The sequence below is a fragment of the Salvia splendens genome, chromosome 10 (assembly GCF_004379255.2).
Source record: "Salvia splendens isolate huo1 chromosome 10, SspV2, whole genome shotgun sequence".
In the NCBI taxonomy this organism is placed as follows: Eukaryota; Viridiplantae; Streptophyta; class Magnoliopsida; order Lamiales; family Lamiaceae; genus Salvia; species Salvia splendens.
In genome coordinates, this window is record NC_056041.1 from 15,856,572 (window position 1) to 15,880,892 (window position 24,321).

Sequence of the window (24,321 nt, forward strand, 5' to 3'; positions counted from 1 at the left end):
ATCTAAGGAATTGGACTTTTGAAATATTAAATTTAATGATTTTTCACTTTTTTTTTGATAATATACGGTGAAAAACAAGAGAGAGATAAAAGCAAAAAGCACGTCCAGCTTTCGGTTAATCCTATAAGATTATTTACAAAAAAGTATTATAAGGGCATTTTTTTGGAAATTTTTAGGATCATCTTTCCGACCTCAACCTGAATTCTTTTATCGACACGAGGACTTGGAGACGCCTCTAATTCACGCATATCGGAGTGTTTCATCTTTCCACTTTTGCTTACAATGAACTCTTAATTTATACCATACTTGAAGAAGCAATGTTAGATCTTGCTAGATTATATATGTAAAATACAAATTGTAAACATCACAATCTAGTCCATGAATTCCCATAATCAAAATCAATCTTCACGATTTGAAATGAAGCATAGAGAGAGTGATTATCACCATGCAATGCATTGTGCAAGCTTGCACCCCCAACAAATCCAACTTCTCATCACTCAAAATCAAATGAAATTGTAAGTTCAGCTATAGACTAATAGTAAAGAATAATTATAAATTTCAGGCCAATATCCCTAAAGATAAAGTAATGTTAGTGTACATGAAACTCAAATATGAGCCAAGAAGTTATAATAGAGGCATCAGCCCTTAATAAGTTCCGGTCAAAAAAGTCCATCTACCACGTTCGAGCAAGAGTCTCAGAGTCGAGGCCTTGCCCCTCTCTTAGCAGGAAGGCGCAGAGCATCATAGTGGCCATATCCATGATAAAGAACTCTAATGGGATCATCTTTTCCATATTCTTGGCCATACTCAGCTATAGATATCAAGCCGCCAGAATCTTCATCGCGCATGTATACAGTGATTGGCATCCTGGGATTTACGTGTCCATTAGTTCTCATATCACATTTCCATCTCGACTAACACAATATTTACCTAAATGTGGCAATCACATTTTTTATAACTGGCCTGGGTGATTACTCGTTCTTTATTATGTACTCAACCCGGAAAATGGTGAATTATCAACAGAAACGGCTCAAGATGAAACCACCCCACCAGGGAAGGGCAAATTTATACTTGGCGTGAATGCATAAATAAACGCTGCTAATTGCTCGATAGGTACACTTACTGTAGGACATGAGATGCCATTAATAATTCAGGTTCGCCTCCCCAAGAATGAGGCCTCCTTATTTGTGAAACGTATTTATCGAAATCACCTTCTATGAACCTGAAAGGTTGTAGCAAACTATATACTATTAAAATGCAGGATCTAAAAGAAATGCAAAAATAGAGCAAAAGAAGAATCATTGACTGGCGAAAATAGAGCATGTTTAAAAGCTCAAGTTATTGTTATTTATCTGATAGTTGTTGTTCATGACATCGTCTTGGCATCATTACATTATTCATAGACGATAAAATCTATTAATATTATCGCCAGTTTTATCTGACTTGTTTAACCAATTTCATCACATTTACATATACATACAAGTAATATAAGCTACTAAATGCAAACTCCCTCGTATCATGGGCTAATATATACGAAGAGGGGATGAAAAGAGGGAAGACTAACCATTCTGTTTCTTCTTTTCTCTTGATAAACTCATCCGCCACCTAACAAACCATGCAGATTCGTTGTGAAGGGACTAATCTTGAAAATTATGAAGAAATTGGGAAGGGTTTGAAATGTTTAGTTCGATCCCCTCAAATTCCGTTGAAGGCTTAATGTTAATGTACAAGTACAAAATGCAACATCAATATCAGCCAATTGTTATACTGCACATCTTATGCCGAAAGCTAATTATGCACATGGCGCTTCTGTACTTTACATATGTATGAATACCCTCGAAGTTTAAACTCAAGTTAAAGCCAAAGATGCAACTTACCCGAGCCCGTAACTCATCAGCTAGCTCTCTTTGGGCGTTCTCGTTTGGTGCAGGATTTCCCAGTCGGATACAAGCTCCGTGAGCTACAGAACGAAACAAGCATCTCCCGTCTCCAGGTATACCTGTGCAGTCGAGCAGTTATGTAAATCACATCTACTTAAAAGAAAATGACATGATGCTACTAACCAATCACAGAGTAGTCTGTCAGGACGTTCTTGCTGTTTGAATCCCCGGCACAAGAATCTCGTCTCATCTCATTCCCCTCATGCGACTCCGCATATGAAGGTTGAGCAGTCGAAAAACAGACCATTAGTCCAATAAAAAGGCCGGCTGACACACTGCGTTGCCTCAAAGAAAAAGGCCCTACTCTACATTTAACACTTGAGCCCTGGCCTCGTTTGAGCATCAAAAGCCTCAAATTCAAATCCCCGTAACCAGCTGAAATGTTGACACGGGTATCCCCACGACCAACAGGGCCTTTAAATGTCAGCGAATGGCATCCTAAAGAGCTACTAGACTTTGCATTGCTGGTTAACTGATTTAGTCCCACGTGTTTGCTGAGGGTGGAGCAACAGCACGACGGGTGCTGGAACGCATCAGAAACACGGACAATCGTGTGTCTTTGCACGTTCCCAACTAAGCATACAATGCTCTTGGTGCATGTGGTGATGGGAGTGAAAACAGCCATCTTGATTTAGAGCAATAATGCAAGTGAAAAGGATCAAACACCACTAATATACATAAAATCTATAATAAAATCTTCATTTACACAAACAAACCAAAATTGGGGTCTAAAATTTAGTGCTTAAATTCATATCACCATAGTCAGATTATATATATAGAACCACACAGAATCACAGATTCAGCCCTAAATTGCTAAATTGTGATCAAAATTGAATACCAAAAACAGAAAAACAAAGAGGGTGATTTTACCAAATTTATATGAAAATCCAAAAATTATAAACTTTCACACACAACACAAGGTCGCAGACAGACACAGATGGAAGAACACATCAATTATAGAGGTAGAAAAATAATTCTCAGCCATAAAAACATTGATCAAATTAAACATGCCATAAATAAATCAAAATAAACTGAATTGAATAGAATTACCTACATGACGTCCAAGGTTTCTTTTGTGCAGAAATAAAAAATTAATTTAGCTGAATATACGAATAAAAGACATCAATTCGAAGCAGAAAAGTAAGAATAAAACTCAGCTGGAAGCATTAGCTAAAATCAAGCAACTACAGAATAAAAGTAAAGAATAAAATAGCCATGTTAATGTAAGTAAAGAAAAATAGTACCATTGAATCTTTCTGAATTGTTGTTGAAATGAAAATAGAAGCTTCAAGCAAACTTCTGTCCTTCAAGCTTTGGAGCTCCGTAAACGACGTCGTATTTTATTTGGACAGGTCGCAAGAAATATAGCTTAATTAATTTTTACGGCTAATAAATACTACGTATTTCCCTTTTTTTAAAGATACTTATATTTATGTTTTTGTGTAAAAATACGCATTTCCATTTTTTTAAGGGAACGATTATCGAAAAATAAAAATTACGAATTTGGCTTTAATTATATGGAGTATATTCAAAAAGTAAACCCACGTTCTCCGAGTAGAATTAGAGTGAGACGATCATCATTTTTTCTTCTTCTTAATTCTCAATCAATCGCCAGGGAAATAGGATCCAAGAAAGAATCTTGCAACAGGGGCAGTAAATTCCAGTGTTAATTCCTTGCAAAATCATGGATTGGTTACCATTTATCTGGTTAATTTTCTCATGCATGAACCTAACTCTATTGGGATTAAATTTTTACGAGGTATTTTTCTGTCCTTTTCCCCCAATTTTACAGTTCCTTAATCGCGATTTATCATAGCCCCTTTTGGTTTTTTGTGATACAGTAATACTCAGTCCCAAGTAAAAAAAAAAAAATCTTTTTGTAGCTGTGAGGATGAGAGCCGAATTTTGTGCTTTGAGCTGCTGTTTGATTACTATTAGCATAAAGCTTTGGTTTTGTTTATATTCCAGTTGAAAAGCTAATTGCTATGTCAATGACAAAATTTTTGGGTCAGTCTAATGTATGTATTCTTGTATTCTGCAATTTCTTTTTATGTGAAGTTTAGATTAAATTTGCAGCTTGATTAATTAAATTTGTGAGCTGATTAAAAAAATTGCAATTTTTGATAGCTATGAGGTTGAAAAATCATGATGTCTCTAGATATGAAAAGCCCGCTTGATTTGAGTAGTTGTTTAATTGCTGTGAGAATAAAGGTGTTAATTATTTCTAGGGTTAAGATATGCTAATTAGAATCCATCTCTCTCTCTTTTCTTAATTTCTTGTGTCTTCCTTGTTTGGAAAGCTAATGGCTCTGTAAAAGAGAAAATCCCGGCCAGTGTTTATGACTGAAATAAGGCATTTGCCAAGCTTCGTGAATATTAGTGCAGTTTGGACAAAATTTCGGCGTTGAGCATTGATCCTTAGTCCTTAGGCCCACTTTCCTGCCTCGACTTCATGAATTGGCTGAGAATTAAATTTTTCCTTCATAGTTGTTTGTATTTGGCCAAATTTTCAGAGTGTAAGTGAAAAAATTTTACTTCTGTGAATTTGTAGAGAGTTCCGTGTCTACTTTAAAGATTGTTTCAAAATTTGAATGTCGGCTGCATTTGTGGATGCATAAGTTTTTACGAGGATAGAGAACTTGGCTTCAAATCTAGGAACGTCAAACACACTAAGTGTTTCAATGTTCTTTGTTGGTTTCTACAATGAATCCTTAATTTCTTTTACATCCAACTCCACTTTGCTTTCCTGCCTCGACTTCATGAATCATCCTCTTATTTTAGTTCATAACTTTTCTCGAAGTCTATGATGTTATGCGATTTCTTGATCGTGTATTACAATTTTCTTTAAGCACCTAAGCTCTTTGCTTGTTATCGATGTTTCTTGCATGTGTCCTCGGGCTCCACTCTCGTCTGTCTGCCTATTTATTAATCTAATACCAGCATTTAGTCCTCACATTTGTTCGTGTAAGTATCTCAGCCACGACCCAACGTCTACATGGATCTCAAAAGCTCGTTTGTTTTCTGTAGTTCTTAGGGTTCTCGGATTTGGAGGCTGACTTTTTGAATCCCTACGAATTATCTTCTCGTATCAACTATGTGATTGTGCCCGAGTATTTGTTGCATGGCGCATTGTGCATTCTCTTTCTCATGACGGGGCATTGGATCATGTTCTTGCTCTCGCTTCCCACTGCATACTATAATCTCAAACAGTAAGTTTTCACCACCCAATTATTTTGCTGCAGCAGATAGTGTGATTTACTCATACAACTATAACTATTTCTAATCAATAAACCATTTATATCTAAATTCATATTACAAATATATGCTTCAAGCATGTTCTGCAAGCATATTTGCTGCACCTTTTGTTGCAACTTTTATTAGTATATGATATTACGTTTCATTATTAATTTCCCTTGGTATTTATAAAAATTGTGTCATTATCCATTACATGGTTTAGAGTTATATCATTATCAATATCACATATGTTTCCTTAGTGGCAATGGTGAAAAATAGCCATTTTGTTTGGTCGACATATCAATAGTTGCCAAAGTTAAAAATATTTATACAAATTATAGCCACTTTTTATGTAAATCGACTTTGTTACCTTTACTGAGTTGTAAGAAAAAAACTATGTTCATGGGAAAATTAGAGGTTCACACGATCATGTGAATTGAACAATTTCGCATGAACCTTCAACTTGAATTACTTTCATATTTTAAATTACTATGGGCAAGAATTTATATATTTTCTCTAGGATTTATATGTTTTTAAACTTTGGCTACTATTTATATATCGACCAAGCAAAATGCTTATTTTCTGCATCTATATTTCTTATCTGAACTGTGATGATATCTAGCCATGCCCTGTCCTGCCCTTGGAAATGGATTAGGCCAGGAGAGACTGAGCCTGGCTAGGATCATCATGTGTCATCGTGTGAACATGCTTGGTTAAATTTGTGCACCCACAACAACATCATTACATTTTCACCAGATTGCTCGTCTTGTTTCTGTCTAATGTCTCTCGAATTTAAATTTCAGGTACCTATCAAACAAACATCTTGTCGATGTGACTGAAGTCTTCAAAGTAGTCAGTACTGAGAAAAAGGCTCGTCTTATAAAGCTGGGGTTTTACGTCATCTTCTTTGGTCTAGTCATTACAAGGTTAGCTAAAATACTTATCCTCCAAATTCTTTGTTTCTGGTGAATGAATGCATTAATTCTTTTGTGGCCATTCTCATCAAATGTGTGTTGTTTGGATATAGAACTATTGCTATGGGGCATTTTCTTCTGTGCTCTCAGTCCTCCATTCCATTGACAAAGAATTAGATTTTCGATCCAAGTACTTGAATTTTAGAAATCAGTTAGTGTGAGCAGAGCAATAACTTTGAGGTAGTTTTTCGAAGTTGATGTAATTAAAAAATTGCATATTTTCTAGTTTTGCATCTCCTACATGGTCAAATGGTTTTGTTCTTTAATTATGTTTTATTTACTTAAAACTCCCGGTTTCTTAAAATAGTAGAGGCCGTTCTTATCCAGCACGATAATTCTTGATTTATGATGGTTGAATGGTAATATACAGGCTTGCATTGTCTGTTGTAAGCACTGTATTTGCCGACGATGAGGATATTGTGGCTTGGTCGACTATATATTGAACTTGTGTAAGCCGTCGTGTGGCTTCTTCCTGATGATTGTCCGACTTGGTCGAGAGTGAGATAAGCGCCATTTGCAACCAAGTCTCCCAATTTAATATAACATGGTTAGCCTCTCTCTCTCTCTCTCCCCCCATAGATTAGGACAAGAGCTGATGTCTGATCTGCTCAAATGGCTAGTAAATTTGTCATGGCATATGTTTTTAAGTTGTGATCATTCGAGCCTTCTTTCTTCACATGCCTTGTAGTTTGATTGAATTTTTTTTGGTGTTTCTCTGCATAATGTACCTTGATTATAATTGTTGAATAGGATGGTTAATTTGTACTAGGAGTAGTATTTGCTTGAGGATTTGTGCATTTTGATTTTGGTGTAAGTCCGACGTTGGGGAATGCATACGAAATATTCTACTTCCTCCGTCCCCAAAGAATATGCACTTTGGGGTTGACACAAGTTTTAATATAAAAATTGGTAAAATAAGAGAGAGGTAAAGAGAAAAAGTAAATAAAATATTGTTAGTGGAGAATGTGTCCCACCTCATTAGAGAGAAGGCTTTTCAAAATTAGAAAGTGCATATTTTTGTGGGACGGACTAAAAAGGAAATAGTGCATATTCTCGAGGGACGGAGGGAATATAATATTTGGTTTTCACTAAATGGAATGAGGAAAGATCTCTTAATGTTGGAGATTGCACTTTTATCTTTACTAACTTTTATGTTGTTGATTCGTTTATATGAAAGTACACAAAAACTAATACCCTCAAAAAGTAGTCAATAAACCACATAGGACTCCCTACGTTCCATAATAGGTGTTACATTTTCTTTTTTTCAGTTTGTCCCAAAAAAGAAAAAGATGTTACATTTCTTATTTTGAAAAATTTCTCTAACATTAATATAAATATATTTTTTCTCTCTTCACTCAATACACAAAACAATATCTCCTAAATTTTCGTAGCATTACCCAAATGTATCATCTATTATGGGACAGATGGAGTAGTAAAAAGTAATAAACTAGATAGCAGTCCAGCCAAATGGTTCAATCTTAAGCTACTACCAGTCTAAAAAAAATAGACTAGTTTTGTGATTTTGGGTCGTCCATCAAACATAGATTTATTCTAAATATGGAAAGTTTTAAACACTATTAATAATATGGACCCTACAATTCACTGGCACTACTTCCACTACATTTTTCTTCACTCTTTCTTACTTTATCAATTGCGCATTAAAACTTATGTCATCTATAATTTTATCCATTTTTTTGTGGACGAACGTAGTTTTACAATCCTCATTTGTTCCACTGAAAGTGACTCGTTTTTTTAGGGATGTCATACTTAAAGTTATATGTTACTCCCTCCTACCCAAAGAGTATGAACTATTTCCTTTTTCATCCGTCCCTTAAGAGTATAAACTTTCTAATTTAAAAAAATTCAAACAACATACTACCCCTAAACATCATTTTATTTACCACTTATAGCATAACCATTAACATTTATTTCATTATAATAATGTGGACCCCACTCTCAACTAACATTATTTCCACTACCCTTTCTCTCTCTTATTTTTCTCCCTATTTATTAAAACTCGTGCTGAACCCAAAGTTTATACTATTTGGAAACGGAGGAAGTACATAAAATGAAAACATCATCATATTTGCTTCGTCATATTTTCTTCTTTGTATCTTCAAACACGAAAACGTTTCGCTTTACGCGGAACTCATTTAATTGACAGGCCTAAAAGCCTAAACACACGTACAACGATGTTAAATGACAGATAATTTGGGGGGCACAACTGATTGGGCAGAAGACATGAAATTTCACATATCACTGTTAAATAAATTTATTAATATAATTGAATGAAAGGACCATGGGGACATTGGGCCCAATACGCCTATAACTTGTCTCCCATCAAAATATTCAATTTTTGTCTTATCACCTAAATACTTTACTATTAAACTTTGAACATATCAAAGATTGTTACTTTCATTGTCTTAAAATTGAGAGTGACCTTCAACTATAATTCCTTCATTCAAATACAGTATATTCATGTTTGATTGTGTGGTAAAATATACGGTGAAATCGAATGCTATTATGTTCTAACTTGGTTCACTTAAGTTTTAATATTGGGCCAAGTGTTTATCTAGTATGTCAAGAGTCAAAACTCACGAGATTAATCAAGTCTAAGAGCACTTTTGGAATTCAGAGATATGTTTTAAATTATGATGATTTTCTTGTTAAAATATAGGAGTACTATGTTTTTTATCCCCAATGATACATTATATTCATTGGTTAATATGAATAATTTAGTTGGATATATAATTATAGTTAGCTAATAATTTCATAATATGAGGTCAAATCACTTGAGGAGCTTAGCTTGCTCACGAGTTGACGGGACAAATGCTACCATATTCAGGCTTTGTTCGTTTAGCTAGCAAGTTGTACAAGTTCGAATGAACCTTTTTCGACTGAAGCCTAAAATAGTTCGCAATCGACTTGATTTATTAAAAACCATGTGCCTAGCATAGTAGTCCCTCAGTCCTGGAGAAGTTGTTATAGTTGGGGGATGACATGAGATTTTGATCTTTTATTTCGTACATTAAATAGATAAATAAAAGTTCCGTAGATATATTAGTGAAGAAAGAGAAAAGTAACTAGAGTAATAATAAAAAGAGAGAAAATATAACTTAATGTACAGATGATGATTTACTTTTTGTTTGGGCATATAAAAAAATGGGATATGTTTTGTAATACGAATATAAATATTTATGAGAGCAGATGATAAATCTCGTAATGGAATTGTGGCCCACGAGTGAGGTGGGGGCCCAAGTTTGGTGCATTAACTCTGTGGCTTAGTGTTGGATGTGTGGGTCATGGCTCATCAACTTCGTTGGTGTTGTCAAACTTGGTATTCATCTCAAACTCTACACTTATAGGGTCATGACAGCTTGATAAAGGGTGGAGACATATCACCACAAATATCTATTTTATATACTCCGTTAATTAATACTCCACTTATCTCATAATAATTGTCGCTCTTATTGTGGGCACATGTTTTAAGAATTGTAAAGAAAAGTTGGTTGAAAAAGTTAGTGGAATGTGAGACTCACTTTTTTATATATATTTTATAATAAAATATGAGTGGAGTGAGTTAGTGGAATGTGAGACCTACTTATCATTTATGGTAAAAAAGAAGTGTGACAATTATTGTGTAACGGACTGAAATGGAAAAGAGTGACAATTATTGTGGGGCGGAGGAGTAATAGACTTGATAGTGAATAGTATATATTTTCTTACAAAATTAATAAATTAGGAGAATGATAAGGATAATAGATAAAATCTGTAGCTCGAATGAATTGGGGAATGATTTTCAGATTGGCAGTTTTATTTTTGAGTGAGCTATTTGTTGTTGTGCTGGTGTTGGTTCATGTGTTCGCTTTTGTAGGTATGTTGTTGGGACTATTTCTTGGGCTACATTCCTTGGTTTTGGTTTTTAGCATGGTTTTGTTCTAGTTGTTTGGTTGTCCGTTTCTGTTTCTCTTTGTTCTCTGCATCATTTTCTGGTTCGCATCCCTTTCAGACTTGAGCATTTTTATTTACCAAAAAAAAAGACAGTGTGAAATTTTTGTTAAGAATCATTCATCAAACAAATACCAATGTGTAATTTTTATATAATCAAACGTTTCTTTTTATCTAATCAACTTCCTATTTTCTATACACCTTTTCATATGAAGAATAGTATTGTTCTTTCTATCAAAATTCCTTCTGGAGTTCTGGGGTAAAAATAATTATTACGTCGCATATAGGGTTCGTATTCAGAAAATCAACCAAGATATTAAAATATCTCCATCTTAAATAATTTGTAATATCACATCGACAAACACAAAAAAAAAAATTGCAATATCATCCGCAACGCAACGTATTCGACAAACGATGCAACTATTCAAATAATTGTCAAAATCTCATCATCGAAATTGTTACACATGCAAATGAAAAATTCTCAAAATAGTTCTTTCACTTTGGCAATGATTATTTTGTAGTAGTTTGTTAGATAGTTAAAAACTATTCTGTTCGTCTTATAATAATAGAACACTTTTATCATTTTTAGTTTGTCCTGTAAAATTAGTTATCTCTATTTCAAATTTTTTAGATTATTTCAATCAAATTTTTTATCTCATACTAACTGTGTAATAAAATTCCTTCTGTTTTAAAAATGTCTATTTTTATGAAATGGATGGAGGTATGTACATTGATTAAATAATAATTAGAAAGTGAGCCCTAAAAGAAAAAAAGCCCAAATAAATTGGGCCGAGGGAACAATAATCACGTGAGCATAGGGCAGCTGGAGCCCCACTCAAATTTTATGATTATGATGTTTTTTCTTCTAATTTCATAATAAAAATTAAGGCCGATTATTTAGTGGTCCATGTAATTAAAGGGCATATAATAATAATAATAATAATAATAATAATAATAATAATAATAATAATAATAATAATAATAATAATAATAATAATAATAATAATAATAATAATAATAATAATAATAATAATAATAATAATAATAATAATAATAATAATAATAATAATAATAATAATAATAATAATAATAATAATAATAATAATAATAATAGGCATCTAGATGTTAAAGTATGTTGTAAATTAATAGGAGTATAGTAAAGAAGTTACATTATCCTAAAACAGTAGGTTTACTATATGGTTGAATTTTTATATTGAATGAAGTCTTCATTATTAATTAGCGATGATATGTTAAGTACTCTGTTTATTTTTCATGGAAAATAATACTACCAGTATACTAATTTATTGGAAAATAACATTATTGCTTTTTATTTAACTCAAATTTACCACAGATTAATTTTAAATTTATAGAATATGGGTCAACAATGTCGACGGTTTGTACTATATTTATTTATATAGTAGGAGTATTTAATTTGGGGAAGATGCGTCAACAAATACTGCGGTAAATTTATTTCAATACCGACATTTTAAACAATCTGATTCTGACATCTTATATAGTAATATTCCATGCGATTTTATCATTTATTATGGTACTATTTTTTTTCTCCTTTACACAAAAAGTTTAGTATCGTATTTTTATTATTTTTTTCAGTGTAAGGGTTTTTAAATATACACTACAAATACAGTAGCATATTGTAATAAAATCGTTTATTTTTAGCTAGCAATTATGTGATCAACGGTGCATTATTATTACACCATAATTAGAAATCTGAAATTAAAATTAATGACCTAGCTAGGTCTTCCAATTATCTAAGTAGATGAGAAGCCTAAATTGTGTTGCTTTGATAATAGTGTTGATTATTGTTCTAATAAAGTTTATTTCGATTTATATAATTGACACGTCTTATGGTAGATTAAGGTCGGGTATCATAGCTATTTTCCTATCAAAGTTTAAGAGAATTATTATTGTAGAATATTAATTATTTTTGTCAGAAAACGTCCTCTTCTTGACTTATATCCCTATTTTATTAGTACTTCAATATTCCATTTTGGAATTAAAATTATTTATTAATTTTTTTAAAAAAATATTTATTGAATAAATAGGGATTCAACCAATCAACCCTAAATATAAACCCATAAAAATTGTTAAATTATTAATAACTGATATAGTATTATGATAACTTAACATACTTTTTTTGTTTTGTATTTTGTACTCCCTCCGTCCGCGAATAGAAATCATATTTCTTTCCGCATGAATTTTAAGATATGTTAAAAAAATTGGATGGAAGAAAATTAGTGGAATATGAGTTTCAATCTCACTTTTATATATATATATTAATTTTTAATAATATGTGATTTGAATGAATTAGTGAAATATGAGGATATTAATTATGAATTGAAACATGTATTTACGGATTAAAATAGCAATACGGACTTCTATTTACCAACGGAGTGAGTATTTATTAGTATTATTAAGAAATAGCAAAGGCAGTGCAGCACTGTTTCTGACAAAATGTACAAAAAAGTAAGAAAAAGAAGTGTATGATAAAGTTGTTTCATAATTTATGAGAATTATTAAAAGTTTACGAAGTTATGATCAGGAAATTAATTATAGAAATTAATGCTTAAATGGGAAAAGCAGTGCTACAACGTCAGAGAGCTCATCTATATAGTAATTTAAGTAGTGTGCCGACAATTTTGACTATCTTCACAATCACATATAATAACAATTAGAGTTATTTATTATTAATCAGTTTTACTTATTGCAAACATATTAAAAATAATATTAATAAAATAAGAGAGTAGAAAAGAGTAGTTAAAGTAGTGCATTAAGTGGATAATGAGACTCATATTATTAGTAGTGTTTAATGGTCGTATAAGTTGATGTATAGGGATAATAAATTGGAATGATATGCACATATTTTTATGGGACGGACGAAAATAGAAAGTGCACATATTTTTATGGGCGGAGGGAGTATAATCTATTACTCTCATCCGTCCTAAGAAAGATGACTCATTTTTTGGACGACACGAGATTTTAATCAAATTGATTTTTTGTGTTAAATTGAGAGAATAAAATAAAAGAGAAAGAATAAAGCACGAATAAAAATGTTTCAGTTTTTAGTAATGGGGATTTTGGTTGGAATAAACCAAAAAACAAATCATCTTCAGTGCAACACGGAAGGTATAAGTTAATATTTTTAACAATTTTTTTTATTTATTACTAGAACAAAAATGGTACTATAAAAAAACTAATGATGTCAAGAGTTACTAAAGAAAAAAAATACTAGGAGTACTGTGTATAGATGGTAGACTCAGACATATAATTTTATGCAAAACTATTATTTTATTTTTAATAATGGATTTCTCGATTAAGAATCAAAATGAAAAGTGTATCATTTTGGAAGGGACAACTAATAACCAATTTTGAAGGGGGAGGATCCCCTACTGTGCTTCAAAACACAGCACAAAATGCTGTGGTACAAAACGCACATATTTATGCACAAAACGCACATATTTAATCAATCCCTTTCCTTTTCTTTTTTGCAATATATCATTCTTGTTTTTATATTTTTAAGTAACTACTGCATTATTAATTTTCAACAATATATCATTTACTGTATACCTTTGTAGTTAATTATTTTATACAATTGATGATTTCAATTCATTAACATTAAGTTGGGATCATTGAGTTTGAAATAATACTCTAATTATAATTATCATTCTTGGAATAAAGAATTAACTAAAAAAATATGTCATCCTTAATTTTTTTCTTTCGTAGTTAATTATTTATATGATTGATGATTTAACTTACATTTAATTAGAGTATATATTTATCATTCGTATTAAATATTACGGAGTATTAGTTGTATAGTAATCATTCTTGATATATAATAATTAGCTCAAATATATGATATATTTTAAAAAAAAATTTCTTTTGTAGTTAATTATTTTATATAATTGATGATTTCACTAACATTTAATTAGGTATATACATCATTGAGTTTTAAATATTATTAATTTTAGTTATCATTCTTGAAATAAAATAATTAGCTCAAAAATATATTTAATTTTACATTTTTTCTTTCATAATTAAGTAGTACTCTTAGATAATGATGATTTCATCCATATTTAATTATTTTGAGATGATGATTTTGTTTCAGAACTGATAATATAAAAAAATGAAAACAAGAATGGGAAGATATTGAAAAAAACAGAAAGTGAGAGATTGATTAAATATGTGCGTTTTGTTCCTAAATATGTGCGTTTTGTACCACAGCATTTTGTGCTGTGTTTTGAAGCACAGTAGGGGATCCTCCCCGAATTTTGAATCCATTCTGTATCTAACCATCTATACATCTTTGTTTAGTTAGAGCATCCACAACCGTGCTCTTGCCAGCGGCACGGTTGTGGGCCCGGGCGGTACTATTCATGCCTGCTCTCTGGCAAGAGCACAACACCCACAATTGTGCTCTTCCGCAAGGACGAGCACAATTAATATAAAATTCAATTACACAGAAACATTTCCATAATATTAAAATTCATTTAAAACCCACAATAAATATTACAAATGACAAATAAAATTAAACATTGCATAATTAAAATCATAAAAATTAAAAATTACATAATTAAAATCCTAAAAATTAAAAATTACATAATTAAAATCCTAAAAATTAAAAATGACACTACTCGTTGCCGAATTTCGCCCACATGTGGTTGATTAGGTCTTCTTGTAGTTGATTGTGGATTCGAGTATCGCGCATTGTGTGTCTTGTCTCGATCCTCTGGCCAACCGTCGTATGCTCGCCTCGGCGTAGGGGAGACCTCGGACAATTCTTCCACCTCCAATGCATGCAGTCAATGCTGCCAAGCATTCCGGGAAAGCCATGGACTGATTCATGAAGACGAAGCAACCGTTGGCAATCATCAGTGGTGGGTGCTCGAAGGAATTCATCCCCAAAAGCAGAACGAACGCCCTCGCAAAAATTCTTTAAACATAGGATTCCAGTGGACTCACCGATATGCAAATACTCGTCGAACATGTCGGCCGTTTGCCCAGTAGCGAGTTGTCGGATGGCACACGTACACTTCTGCAACGCCGTGATACTTTGCCGGCCGGCTGCATCTACACCTGTTTGAAAGTATTCAACACGTGCGGACAATGTGTTGACAATTCGCATGAACAAGCGCTTTGACATGCGAAAACGGCGCCTGAAGTAATCTGCCGGAAACCGCGGCTGGTCGGCAAAGTAGTCGGCAACGAACCTTTCGTGGGCTCCCTCCCGGTCACGATGGATGTACCGTCGATTTGATCTGGTTCGTTGAGGAGGAGGAGCAGGGGTATTCGCCGCGACATATGCTTCGTAAGCGGCACGATGTTGTTCGTAGTATTCTTGTTCTTCGCGTTCCGCTTCCGCCATAATATGGGTGAAATCCATTTGAGATTTTGAGTGGGTGATGAATGTGTTGATAGTTTGTATGAGAATTATGAATGAGAGATGAATGAGAGATGATTTGATGTGATAAATGGATGATGAATGTGTGTATTTATAGATGATTTTGGGGAAAAAAAAATAAAAAAAAATCAAAAAAATTCAGAAAAAACGGGAAAAAAACGGCCATATTTTTGGGATTTGGAAAATATTTTTTTTTTATTTTTTAGCATTATTTATAATTAAATACCGATTTTTAAAAAAAAAAATAAAAAAAAGTTTAAACACAACGGCTATGCCGTTGACGAATGGGAGCGCGCCACGTGTGCGTCCGCTGGCACGGACGTGCTCGATACATCGAGCAGCGCCGTGCCAGCGGCGCGGCTGCAGCGGCGGCGGTCCTGCGCCTTGCCAACTCGCCACCGCTGCGGATGCTCTTAAACCATGAACAAGTCTCATAAGGTATATTATACTCTTTTGACTATTTTCTTGATATTTGTGAATTTCTAAATTTATAATATTTCGTATAGCAAATGCAAAGAAAATGACGGGTTACCCACTGGCCACTGCGAATGAATGAATGGCGGTCGAAGTTGTTATCCTCCATTTTATATATTCTCCCTCGGTCTCATTTTATATATTCTCCCTCGGTCGAAGTTGTTATCCTCCAAACTTTGTTCTTACCATTTTGCCATCGGTGGAGGATTAATTTATAAGTAATGTATTTTATAGTAATAATAATGACTACTCATAGAGTTGTTTGTATCTTCTAAATTAATGGATTTTATGTGCATTTAAATAACAAATGAATGCATTTTTCACCTCAACAATTATTTGTTCGAACAACTAATCAAGTCAAATTTCGATAATAAAGAATTAAAACTACTCCTCCTTAATATTAGCTTGTTTGAGGAGTATATATATATATATAATCATAATATCAACTTTTAAGGCATGCTTGCTACTATAATGAACAGTGATTTAGAAACATGTATTTGCTACATATGATATTAATTTAGAATTTTTTTATCATTTTTTATTTTTAGTTAATTATTAAATTTTTAATATCTATTAAGATTAGAATAAGATTGTATTATGAAATTCTAAAATACAACGAATCATATATATGCTTCAACAATCTAATCTAGTCTAATCGTATGTTTGAATTCCCTTATTTCACACCAATTCATAATTAATTACGTAAAAGTCGTAGATACATAGATATTGTGCATAAATATTACTACTACTTCCTTTAATTATATCTATGTGGGGATGTATTCATTTCCTTTTTGTATCTTTTGTTCTATTGTTCTTTTTAATCTCAGCCCCACGATTTTGTCATCCGACGGTTAGATTGATGCCACATGTCATTTAATAATGCAGATTTTCAGTTGAATAATGCGCACCGAGTAATAATGCACCATTATAGTGTAATAATGCAGATTTTCAGTTGAATAATGCACACTGACTGATAATGCAAATTTTTCATCAAATAATGCAGATCATCACGACCATCCAATTCAATGATCCAAGGGTTGTGATTAAAAAGAACATTGGACTGAAAAGCTGCGAAGAACCTTAACACACTCCTATGTGTGTCTCATTTAATTTAGGCGATATAGATGACTTCCTTTAATTTAATGTTGTTCATTTAAAATTTTCTTTTGATATCAATTTTTACACAAAAATAATGACAATGGAAATAACATAATTAATATACTTACAAAAGCATATGAAAATTTTATACTATTTTTTAGAATGGAAAATACTAATACTACTAGTTAACAAAAAATCAAGGTATAGTAATCTGATCTTTTAATTAAAAGAAATTTAAACAAAAAATGCAAATACTATATTCCAATTTCAGATTGGACCAAAATACAAAAAATATATTTGAGAAATACTATGTATCATGCATTTCGATTGAAATATCATGATGCGATTATTTATATGAGAATATCGTGAAACGAATTAAAATTGATTATGCATAATATGTGAAAAATAATTTTAAGATTATTAAGTTGTTGACCAATTAAGATTTTAGCATGGTGCTTAAATTTGAAAATATTATGTCATGAATTACACATTTTATACGAAATATGCTATATGCATAAATATGTGAATGTTGGATACATGTATTTTTTGGATAAGGATATTTAATTTAATTTGTTTTATAATTTAATTTTACCAAAATAGGATATTAAATATTATTTCCATCCCTAAAAATTTATCACCTGTTACTTTTACCAATTTTTGTAATGGACACACGTTCCACTAACTCATTCATATTTATATTTTATTACAACCAGTATATAAAAATTTAAAATTTTTATTATATTTTTTAGAAATTCGTGTCGAATTATATGGAGACCAATTATTAGATACCGGATGTATTTTAATGAAAAGTATAAAATATAATTATGGAAAGATAAAGAGCAATTATGATATAGAGACATGTGTCAAAAAATTATTTTACTAAAAGTTAAACAATATTATAATCGGACTGAATATATTTATTGATTATTTGAATTTCTACAGACCAATAGTAAACTTCTAATTACGAAGTACTTAATAAAGTAAAAGAAAATAAGGTGGTTCATTCATTCATCCACAGCAAGGGCATAATCGTAATTCCGTAACCCCAAGAATGATATGAACAGCAGACAATTGCAATTGAGCTGAAAATTCAGCTCGGAAAATGGCGGCAGCAATCACTTTCCGATCCCGATTCAGACCGTATAATCGGGTTCTAGACGTTGTAGATGATCGTTCGGTTCTAATTAGTGGATGCTTGGAAGAAAGGTATTTTTCCCCCTACTTTTATGGAGTGATTAAATAATAATGTGGTGGAATCGTTTAGTCGGCCTCAATTTGGTGAAATTACGTGTTTTTATTTTTCTGCAATTTTGTTGATCAACTGGAAAGTAATGGAATCCTGATTAATGAATTGGTTAAAATAGCGGCTTCTTAATTGATGTGCAGGGGGCGTGTTTGAAATTTTGAATATCTAGGTTTGTTGTTAGTTTCGTGTATGTGATTATTATGGGGAATCAGAACTAGTATATTTGGGGTTTGAATGAGTAATGTGATTGAATTTGCTGTTAATATGTGATTCCAAAGCTACTTATTAGATGAACCTGTTCTGCTTTGCTCTCACAATATCCGAGTCCCTGACTGAAAGGTCGTTGTATACGTCGTTTGATCGGCTGCTTACATAGAAATGTATCCAGATGGATTGTTTGTGCTTCTTGCATTTCAATTGGCGTCTTTCTTTGTTATCAGCTCAAACGTGTGGTGGTCTTTGTTTTTGTGCAAATCTGCTGCTGCATTCACTCTTTTATCTTTAGAATATATGTGTTTGGTTCGGCCTATATAGTACGAACATTACAGTTTTTGGAAATACACATCAACCTAAGTGCTTGGGGCTGATATTGATGGTTAATCTTCTTGCTGCGGTCTCCCTCATATTTCCTGCCTCGGGTTTCCTTGTCCCTGTGTATCTCAAAATTAGCCAAGAGAATACCAACACTAGCGCAGAGAGTTTTCGAACACGGAAATCAGCCTGAGGACTTGTGGCTTATATGATACCAACATTAGGGTAGAGAGATTTCATAAATGGACACCAAGCTGAGTATTTGGGGCTGATATTGATGTTTACTCTCCCCTGTATATTTCTTAACTCGTGTTTTCTTGCATGCAGCATGCCTCAAAATTAAGCCTAGATTATACCAACACAAGGTAGAGAATTTTGGAAAACAAACATCAACTTGTGGCTGTGTTTAACTTTTGATGGCTGTTCATTCCAACACAAGGTAGAGAAGTTTTGAAAACGAACATCAACTTGTGGCTGTGTTTAACTTGATGTCAGTTCTTCTTTTGCTTCCATCCCTTGCATATTTTCTAATTGGCTTTTCTTGTTCAGATGCTGTTGTTGGTCCATTAAATTTTCTACTACAGTAGTTCCCCTGCACTGCATTTGAGTTTCCATTGCATTTCACCATTTCGTCGAAGCAATGGAGCACTACACAAGTCTCCATGATGAGCTAAAATGGACTTGAGACTGTTATGTTTAAAAGGTGACATTTTTCTGTGCGATCTCAAGATCATTTGTGTTACATATTTTTACTTATTCAGATATTCCTTCTTTGCAGTTTCTGTTGTATCATTGAAGTTTGGCTATTAGTAAGATGCAGCCGTGCATACCCAACCCCATCGACCTTCTGCATCGTTGCAACTTGCAAGTGTTTGAAACTGACTTGTTACAGTGCCGATAGCTCTTCAACTGTAGGGTTTATTGAATATGCACTTCTTTTAATGTTTTTAGCAAACTTGAGTAATGTCAAGCATTATCTTATTCATGTACGATTATATAACACAAGCGTTGTTTCTGCCTATGATCTATATATCCCATCATTCCAGCACTTAATGGTTGATTATCCAATGTGTGAGTCTTGTATCAGATTATCCAAACACTACAAATTTATGCCATTAGATATGAGTTTGAATTCACGTCGAACACAATTCATTACGAGGGGCGAACAACGAGCAAGAACTGTATGAACCATATACGAGGTCCAGTGTAGCATGATCCGTAGAACAAAATGATGCACACGATGTGAAAAAGATGGGCAACTTACAAATTCCACAATAATGTTATTCAACAAAGCCAGCAAATAACAACTTGCACACTGCAACCAAACCAAAGTAACCCTAGCCAATTGAAGCACGACTCTAGAATATGCAACAACCCACAATCACCATCAACCCTCCCCTTCCCTTCTTTCCTCCCTACACCACCCAACACAAGTCTAGAGACCATGACGAACCACTGACATTTTAAAGATAGCAAATTATCATACTATGGCCCAGTGACCTTTCAGATCTTGTCCAGCTTATCAGCTTTAACGAGCGGGTTCGCCTTTGCTATGGCGTCCTGAGCAGCCGACCGGTAGTCGAACGGGCACTCATGTTTGTCCGAGTAGCGATGGACCGAGCAGAAAAGGTCCCCACACCTACAGCTGAATCCGGTCAATCCCACGCGCTTGCGGCAAGTAGTGCACCTGTTTGGCCCCTCCTTTGGCTTAGGCTCCGGGCTCTGGCTTGATGCCACATCAGGGGTCAGTTGAGGAGCGTCAGTTTTTAATACAACTGGCTCAGCCTTCACGTTCACCACATCAGCCGTAAGAGGCTCGATCAAATTGCTGCTTGAGCTGCTGCCATTGACCATGTTCTCGATGGATGCGGCAGCAAACTGGGCCTGCTGCTGTTTCAAGACCATGTCTTTATGGCACTTGGAGCACATATTCATCGTAGCAGCACTGCCGAAGAAACCGCAGTTGTTGATGCAAAGAATTGGGCCTTCTCGAGCTTGGCAGCCAGTCTCCTTGGAGGATTCCATAGATCCAATTCCTACAAAGGCAAGCAACAAATGTGAAGAAGGTCTCAAATCGAATGGCAGTCAGGATCATGTACCTTAAGCAAAGTATAAACACACAGCTAAAGACATCAAAAAGCCCAGCTCAAACTCACTTTCATTTTGCAACAAACAACCACCTAAGAATTTTTAGATCTTCGAAAGTGAAGACCACAAAACATCTATACCAACTTTGAAAAAATTATGCATCAAGCCGTAACACACATCTCATGTAGTTATGCATCAAGTGGTAACATGATTTTTTTCAAACAACATTAGACAACCAGCACCAAAGAAGTCATTCAAAGGTCACTTTTTATTATCAAAACTGGCTAAAAAAGTCTCCTTTTCAACCCATCTCACTGTACTGCAGCATGAGACGGGTTTTGAGGCGGGAAGTTTAATCACATCCTCAACCATATAAAGGAGCCCAACAACTTAACCAATTGAGCATTAAGTTCAGTAGAATGAAAAGATTATATTTTTTCAAATAAAAACAAAGAAGAACCAATTTACAGAATTTCAACAAGATGAGAAAAATAATCCCCCGGTGAGATGAAATCATGAAATCCTCTACAAGTGACAAGTGAGCAACATCGACAACAATTTATAGAGGATAGCCATAGGACGAAGGTCATCAGAACAAAGGGACCAACTCTGTATTATGTAAGTGAAATATCAATTAAAATGCGCACATCAATAACCATAACCTTCGAAATTGACCAGTCTGCTATATACCTATTGTTCCCATATGATTTCTCATCACAAATAATTGATTATAGTCACCCACGAGCATAAATAAATCTCACCGAGTTACTATTCTCATCATTCAATATATAAGCTTTAATTCATTTCATTCAATACCGAATATATAATCATCTATTAGAGAGCATGAGAAGGGAGCAACAGAATTCATCCCAAATAGCTAGTAACTATGGAACAACATATTACCTTCATAAACAAATCCAGAAAAATATCAGCAATAAAATTGAGAACGCAACCAAATTAAGCCCTCTGGATACAACAGGACTCTATTTAGCTTGTCACGAGAAAACCCACAATTGATATATCACGCATCTCCTTTACCATAAACCTAAAATTCCCAAATCATCATAAACTCAAAAACATAAACATTAATCAATAATCACACCGAATCAATCAAAGGTTCACAACATCAATTAATCATCAAGGCAATTCCTAACAAAAAAATGAAAAAACCTAAGCAAAAAAGACGGGAATTTTCACCTTCCGAGATGACAAACAAAGAGGCGTTAGGGCGATCTTAACTTAATGGAAAATATCAAAGAAATTTTGTGATATTTATCCTGACCCACAAGAAAAGCAACAAAAAGAAAGGGAGCGGAAGGCAAAAGATTCAATTTTTCACATAAATTACAAAGAACCCTTGCGCAGATCAGTGGATCTGAGTCCAATAAAAATAGGGGAAATGGTAACAATTAATCAACAAACAAGAGGAAATAATACCTTAATCTAAATAGCTTAATTTAACAGATAATTGGATGAATTTGAGAGGTGAAGAGAGAAACACAGGGGTTGGGAAGAGAGAGACGAAAATGAGGCCTTCAATTTGTTATTGAATTGTAATTTTATTTTCGTTTGGAAGAAGAGTCGTACATTCCGCCCTCACCAAACTCTCATTTTACCAATTTGCTATTGGGGAAATGTATTTTGATGATCTGTCTGTATTAAATTTGTTTTTTTTAATGTGTATTTTATTAGATATTTTTATTTGAGGTGGTGCCACGTAAGATCCAGTCCAGCAGAAATTGAAATTCGAAAAATTACAATAATATGTTTTAAAATGTTAGAAATTGAAATTCGAAAAATTACAATAATATGTTTTAAAATGTTGATGATAAAAACAATATTTTTGGAAGTTTTGGGCATTATCAATTAAAGGAGTATGATTTTAAATTTAAAATCCTCATTACATTATATTATGATTTTATCATTTATGGCATTGTCTGAATACAGTGGAGTGAAATTTAATTCATTTTGACCTTGACTAATTTAAACGCGTTACGCAGTTTAATTTTCATGATTAAGAATTTATGGCTAGTGGGCTGAAATACTATTAGGCAATTTATATTTTGAGAAATAGGAGAAGGCCCATTTGGTTGCTAAATTTTGTGATTCATCCAATTTAATACACAATTATGAAACTTGAATCTCCAACGCATATATATAAGAGTATAATCATTTTTCTTCTGCAATACCAACCAAAGACACCTCTAGTGATTATTAGACTTTTCATAACCCAACTTTTTTGTCAAGGCTCAAGTCTTAAGAGATAAACAAATATTTTTGACTGGTTACTTATTTGTAACATCAAGTCATGATGAGACTATAGATGATATCTTGATTGAGAACTTCACATACAATCTAGCGTTGAATAAAATTTAAATGGATTGAGATGTTGAATTTTGTAGGAGTGGGAACTTAAAACTTTTGCTATATTCTATAGTTAGTGGTCTAAAATTTGGATTTAATAGAAATTATTGGACTTCGTATTATAAATTCAATTAAAAAACCCAATCAAACTTACTTGATAGTATGATCTATATCGCTTGATTTATGCTTAGGAGCAATGTAGAAGTCGCACATATGAAGTTTACATATAGGCATTAATTCTTGACATATACACAAATAAAATTAAAAGGAAATAAATGAAGAGGAAATAAATTAGAAAATAAATAAAATTAAAAAATTGTACTAATTGATATAAGTAAAGAATACTAAAATCGTGACTGGAGTATTTGAATAACAAAACAAGATAAGTAAGTTTCCAAGAGCTGAATATTCCGTCGACGATGAAACAATTTTCATCCACACTCATTAATCATAATGGAGTTGTATCATTACTAGATCGGATAAGAGAGACCGAAAATTAGAACTCCACAAATTTCGAAACCCAACCCATTATAACAAACAATAAAATCATGTTTTGAAGTTCACAAAATATATCATACTTTTTCCGTGCTGAAAAATATATAGAATTTTAATGTATAACTACTAAAATAAAAGTGTAAATAGTGGTAGTAGAGAGTGAGTTCCACGTGATTAGTAGTATAGTGTAATTGTATAAGTTATAAATAAAATGATATGTAGGGATAATATGTTGTTTTAATTATTTCAAAATTAGAAATTTTATACAACCCTCATCTCTGAAAATTTGTCAAATTTCATTTTCTGCATTCGTTTTGGAAAAAATTATAATAATAAATAGTTAAAGTCTATAGAGAGTAAAGTAAGAGAGTAAAGTAAGAGAAAAAATAATGCAGAGAAAACTCTAATCAACGTTATTATTTCTCTTACTTTACCCCCTCTCCACTTTAGCTATTTATTACTCCCTCCGTACCTGAAAGTTTGTCCCATTTTTTCATTTCTGTCCGTCCCACA

The 24,321-nt window shown here is 33.0% G+C and overlaps 3 protein-coding genes and 1 long non-coding RNA gene across 11 annotated transcripts; 2 read left to right on the forward strand and 2 right to left on the reverse strand.

The window, feature by feature from the left end:
• Positions 1-508: 508 nt before the first annotated feature.
• On the reverse strand, positions 509-3,290 carry LOC121752240 (OVARIAN TUMOR DOMAIN-containing deubiquitinating enzyme 4-like). 2 transcript variants are annotated; one of them, XM_042147197.1, is made up of 6 exons: positions 3,185-3,290; positions 2,064-2,565; positions 1,878-1,999; positions 1,565-1,605; positions 1,124-1,222; positions 509-867 (listed from the first exon to the last, which is right to left on the reverse strand). In XM_042147197.1, the coding sequence occupies exons 1-6, from the start codon at positions 3,185-3,187 to the stop codon at positions 696-698; spliced, it is 939 nt and encodes a 312-aa protein (XP_042003131.1). In that variant the 5' UTR covers positions 3,188-3,290; the 3' UTR covers positions 509-695. The 2 variants fall into 2 exon arrangements, with proteins under 2 accessions (XP_042003131.1, XP_042003132.1); XM_042147198.1 differs by lacking the exon at positions 3,185-3,290 and adding an exon at positions 2,991-3,178.
• A 168-nt stretch (positions 3,291-3,458) lies between these two features.
• Positions 3,459-6,916, forward strand: LOC121751488 (protein cornichon homolog 1-like). Of its 2 annotated transcripts, none has more exons than XM_042146235.1 (4): positions 3,459-3,699; positions 4,968-5,149; positions 5,978-6,100; positions 6,519-6,916. In XM_042146235.1, the coding sequence occupies exons 1-4, from the start codon at positions 3,625-3,627 to the stop codon at positions 6,589-6,591; spliced, it is 453 nt and encodes a 150-aa protein (XP_042002169.1). In that variant the 5' UTR covers positions 3,459-3,624; the 3' UTR covers positions 6,592-6,916. The 2 variants fall into 2 exon arrangements, with proteins under 2 accessions (XP_042002169.1, XP_042002170.1); XM_042146236.1 differs by lacking the exon at positions 3,459-3,699 and adding an exon at positions 3,780-3,958.
• Positions 6,917-18,113: 11,197 nt separating this feature from the next.
• Positions 18,114-19,882, forward strand: LOC121750847. 3 transcript variants are annotated; one of them, XR_006039948.1, is made up of 4 exons: positions 18,114-18,290; positions 19,000-19,300; positions 19,411-19,564; positions 19,640-19,882. It is a non-coding gene; the product is annotated as an uncharacterized LOC121750847 (long non-coding RNA). The 3 variants fall into 3 exon arrangements; XR_006039947.1 differs by having other exon boundaries at positions 19,189-19,300; XR_006039946.1 differs by having other exon boundaries at positions 18,114-19,300.
• Positions 19,883-20,104: 222 nt separating this feature from the next.
• LOC121750845 (zinc finger A20 and AN1 domain-containing stress-associated protein 8-like) lies at positions 20,105-22,555 on the reverse strand. 4 transcript variants are annotated; one of them, XM_042145462.1, is made up of 3 exons: positions 22,387-22,555; positions 21,853-21,994; positions 20,105-20,897 (listed from the first exon to the last, which is right to left on the reverse strand). In XM_042145462.1, exon 3 carries the CDS (start codon positions 20,884-20,886, stop codon positions 20,365-20,367), a length of 522 nt encoding a protein of 173 aa, XP_042001396.1. In that variant the 5' UTR covers positions 20,887-20,897; positions 21,853-21,994; positions 22,387-22,555; the 3' UTR covers positions 20,105-20,364. The 4 variants fall into 4 exon arrangements, with proteins under 4 accessions (XP_042001396.1, XP_042001397.1, XP_042001395.1 ...); XM_042145463.1 differs by lacking the exon at positions 22,387-22,555 and adding an exon at positions 22,147-22,372; XM_042145461.1 differs by lacking the exon at positions 21,853-21,994 and having other exon boundaries at positions 22,387-22,553.
• Positions 22,556-24,321: the final 1,766 nt, after the last annotated feature.

Bases quoted from the DNA above. Each gene is read 5' to 3' on its own strand.
- LOC121750845 (XM_042145462.1), bottom strand. From the start codon at position 20,886: ATGGAATCCTCCAAGGAGACTGGCTGCCAAGCTCGAGAAGGCCCAATT.
- LOC121751488 (XM_042146235.1), top strand. From the start codon at position 3,625: ATGGATTGGTTACCATTTATCTGGTTAATTTTCTCATGCATGAACCTA. The intron at 5,150-5,977 runs GTAAGTTTTCAC...TTTAAATTTCAG, and splicing joins GCATACTATAATCTCAAACA to GTACCTATCAAACAAACATC. The intron at 6,101-6,518 runs GTTAGCTAAAAT...GGTAATATACAG, and splicing joins TTTGGTCTAGTCATTACAAG to GCTTGCATTGTCTGTTGTAA.
- LOC121752240 (XM_042147197.1), bottom strand. The intron at 2,000-2,063 runs GTTAGTAGCATC...TCGACTGCACAG, and splicing joins GACAGACTACTCTGTGATTG to GTATACCTGGAGACGGGAGA. The intron at 1,223-1,564 runs GTTAGTCTTCCC...ACAACCTTTCAG, and splicing joins AGAAAAGAAGAAACAGAATG to GTTCATAGAAGGTGATTTCG.